The sequence below is a fragment of the Phalaenopsis equestris genome, unplaced genomic scaffold (genome assembly GCF_001263595.1).
Source record: "Phalaenopsis equestris unplaced genomic scaffold, ASM126359v1 Scaffold001055, whole genome shotgun sequence".
In the NCBI taxonomy this organism is placed as follows: Eukaryota; Viridiplantae; Streptophyta; class Magnoliopsida; order Asparagales; family Orchidaceae; genus Phalaenopsis; species Phalaenopsis equestris.
The window spans coordinates 1-3,769 of NW_018165494.1; the positions used below are offsets into that span (position 1 = coordinate 1).

The window sequence follows — 3,769 nt, forward strand, 5'->3', positions numbered from 1 at the left end:
ATATATGTATATATATATATATGTATATATGTATGCCTGTGTTTGTGCGTGTGATAAGTTGAATGGTTAGGCACATAAGGTCGGTTGGTAGTTCACATCATAGCCTCTTATATATATATATATATTTCTGTGTGTGCGTGCGTGCGCAGTTGCCGAAATATAAATAAATAATAAATAAATAATAGGGTTTTGGCTGCATGTTGGATTTAGTAAATCCGATAAATTCGAATTTATAAATCTAGTGTTAGTAAATCTATAATGATGTTGGTATGATTTAACTTAAATCCGTTTAAATCTATTTGTTTGGCTTATTGTCATGATTTAATTTCCTTGTAAATCCATTAAATTCAACTAAAAATCAGATTAGTAAATCTAGATTTACCTAAAAATTAGATTTAATAAATCCAGATTTACGTTCGGAAATTAAGGGAGGGAGAGAAATTTGGTCTTAGCAAATTATCGGATTTATTTCACCTTTTCATTTCACGTTTTAGGTTAAAAATTGCCCATAAATCCTAATAATTTTGTGCTACCAAACACCGTCCCACACTATTTTGGGGATTGATGTTGGTCTCCAAGATTGAGCTGATACAATCCCTCTGCCACCATCATAGATTCCCATAAAAAAATTTTTCTCACAATTTAAATTGCACCACAAACTGTGTAATCCAAGCTCAGAAAAATTTAGGCCACAAACTCTAACAATTTTCTTAACATAACTATGACCGAACTTTTATTCATGAACTATGAATTTAAAGGAATTTAAGCACAAAATCAAGCTAAAACTAAATGACTGAGTTGGTAAGAGAAAAAAAACCTGATTCACGATTATAAGATACACATGAAAAATTGCAAGCCCTCCAAGAAAGCCAATGGCCCCAAAACTAAACAGAGCCAAAGCAAATGTCTCAGGCAACTCCGCCGCTGCTCTAAAACCTCCCCATTCATTGTCAGACATCTTCTTCCCAATCTTCCACCATGAGAAAGACAACATGTAAACGAAGAACACCAAAGCCATAAATATAAACATCATATAATACCGATTATTTCGCTGCAAAACAAAAACAAATTCCCCTCATCAATCAGAACATACAGAAAGAAGAAGTAAACAGAAAGATTTCATCTTTGATCTCACCAAGCCAACACACTGGCTCAGCCATGGACAATGGTGATCAAATTTCTCCACACAATTGTCACAAACTTGGCAGTGAAAGCTTCTAGGTGGGCGAAATATCTTACAGATCCTGCAGTACTTGATCCTTACTTCAATGCCATCAATGGTGATTCTTCTGCTTCTTACTCTGCTACTAGAAGCGATATCTTCCAAAGGTGAGCTCTCATTCCTCGGAATAATTCCTGGGTCCCTTGTGCTTGCCATGATCAAACTAACAATAACCTTTAAAAAAAAATCAAAAAGTTCATAAGTTGCTAACTTACAATATTATTCATCTCAGAAATTAATTTATAAACTTACCACAGCTGTTAAGAGAACTGATAGAGTGACTATAAGGACAAACTGATCAAGCAAAGTTCTGCTGCAAATATAGTTGCAGAAAGTCCATTCAGAAAGAATAACTGAAACTGAAGTTAGAAGAAGGCCGCGGGGATCAGGGCCACAGATTAGTCTCCCCCTGAAGAAGAACACCTGTTTCGACTTCTGAAAATGTAAAACTTCGAAAAATTTTTTTCTTCTGTTGGATTTTCATAACTTCGATGAGAGTTTGAGTATTTGGCTTACATTTCTTCCTGGCCAGATCTGATAAACTCTTGCTGATGAACTGTGAGAGTGCGCACTGGAGAAGAAACCAAAGCAGTTTAGGATTGAAATTTCGTGGCCGAACAATTTTTTCCACAGAGGTTCATTTGGTTCTGGAATGCGGGACTGGGATCGATCCAGTGGCTGTAATGTCGTTGATGAAGAAGAATGGCGATCGTCGGCGTTGCTCTTCGATTTCGATCTTTCATTGGAAGAGGATGCCATACTTGTTGGTTACGGGAAGTTAGTTGCTGCGGTTTTTATCCTGTAATTAGGGTTTTAGGGAAGTGGATTTAAAATATGAACGGTTGGGAAACTGAAAGGTGAGTTCTGGACACACTTTTTCTTAATTGAATGGTCCGACTCAATCCTTTCGTGACACGTAGTCATTGTAAATTTTAGTGAAATTTCATTTGGTAAAACTTATATTTGAAATTTCATTTGATTAAATTTATATTTTGTTTATGGGAAATTTATATACACGACCCACGACCCACGACCCACAACCCACGGACCACGGCCCACGGACCACGGCCCACGGACCACGGCCCACGGTCCTCAAACATTGCCTATTACTTACTTACATGCGGATCCCCTTAGGTTGGCTTTTGCACATCCCTTCACTTCCTCTTCTGGCGGCGAACTGATTTGGCCTACCCAACTCAGGGAAACTGTCTGTAATTTCATTGTCAGTGTCAGATAATTCATGATTTTCTAATCTTGACAATTGATCAGCAATTTGATTATCAGTTCCTTTTCTATCAATAACCACAAGATCAAATTTTTGCATCAAAAGTATCCATCTAATCAACCTTGGTTTGACATCCTTCTTTTACATCAAATATTTAATAGCAGAGTGATCGGTATGCACCACACATTTAGCTCCAATTAAATAAGATCTGAATTTATCTAAAGCATACACAATGGCTAGTAACTCTTTTTCAGTAACAATAAAGTAAATTTGTGCATCATTAAAAGTTTTACTAGCGTAGTATATAACTTTAAAAATCTTTTCATACCTTTGTCCAAGGACAACTCCAATAGCATAGTCACTAGCATCACACATCAATTTGAATGGTTTCTCCCAGTTTTGTGAAATTATATTAGGAGTTGTGATTAATTTTTTTCTTTAATAACTCAAAGACATTTAAACAGCTTTCAGTAAATTCAAATTTCTTGTCTTTTTCTAAAAGTTGGCATAGAGGTTTGGTAATTTTTGAAAAATCTTTAATAAAACGCTTGTAAAATCCAACATGTCGAAGACAACTCCTAACCTCTCTTACATTAGTATGAGATGTTAGTTTAGATATAGCTTGAATTTTTGTAGGGTCTGCTTCCATACCATCTTCCAAAATTTTATGTCATACCACAATTCCTCTTGCAACCATAAATTGACATTTCTCCCAATTTAGAACTAAATTAGTTTTTTTCCATAACTCAAAAACTTTTTCCAAGTAATTTAAGCACTCGTGTCTCCAATTATTTTCCACTTCGTAATTGTATCACCTTGATTTGTTCTTTTCCTTGATCTTTAGGATTTGATTCCACAGTACTAGGAAAAGTTCCTAATGTTCGGTTATTAAGCGCAGTAGCGATATGTCCCGATTGGTTTTCAATATTCTTAATAGCAGTTCCTTGATTTTGTAATTGATTTCCTTGAATTTGTAATTGATTTCCTTGATTCTGCAATTTTTGACCCATGTTCAGTATTAGCTCTTCCATAGACAGCTTTTTTTCCTTAAATTGAGTGTTACTGTTAAATCCTGGAGGATAGAAAAGGTCTATAATTAACATTTCCTTGGTTGGATAAATTTCCCAATGGGTTCACTGGTTGTTTGCCCATTGTTGATTTGTAGAAGAATTGTTATTCCAATTAAAGTTAAGATGATTCTTCCGGGCCATTGAAAATTGTTGGTAGCCATCTCTTCTATTAATGAATAAGCCTCATCAAAGGGTTTTGACATTAAAGAACCACCAACATCAACATATATAATCGATCTAAGAGATCCAACT

The 3,769-nt window shown here is 35.3% G+C and overlaps 1 protein-coding gene across 1 annotated transcript; it reads right to left on the bottom strand.

Moving 5' to 3' along the window:
- Nucleotides 1–817: 817 nt before the first annotated feature.
- Nucleotides 818–1,999, bottom strand: LOC110032902 (probable protein S-acyltransferase 7; the record flags this gene model as incomplete). The annotated part of the gene is given in 4 exon segments (XM_020736683.1): nt 818–1,051; nt 1,136–1,396; nt 1,475–1,645; nt 1,739–1,999. Coding segments are annotated over 4 exon segments (909 nt in total), but the record flags the coding sequence as incomplete, so codon positions are not given.
- Nucleotides 2,000–3,769: the final 1,770 nt, after the last annotated feature.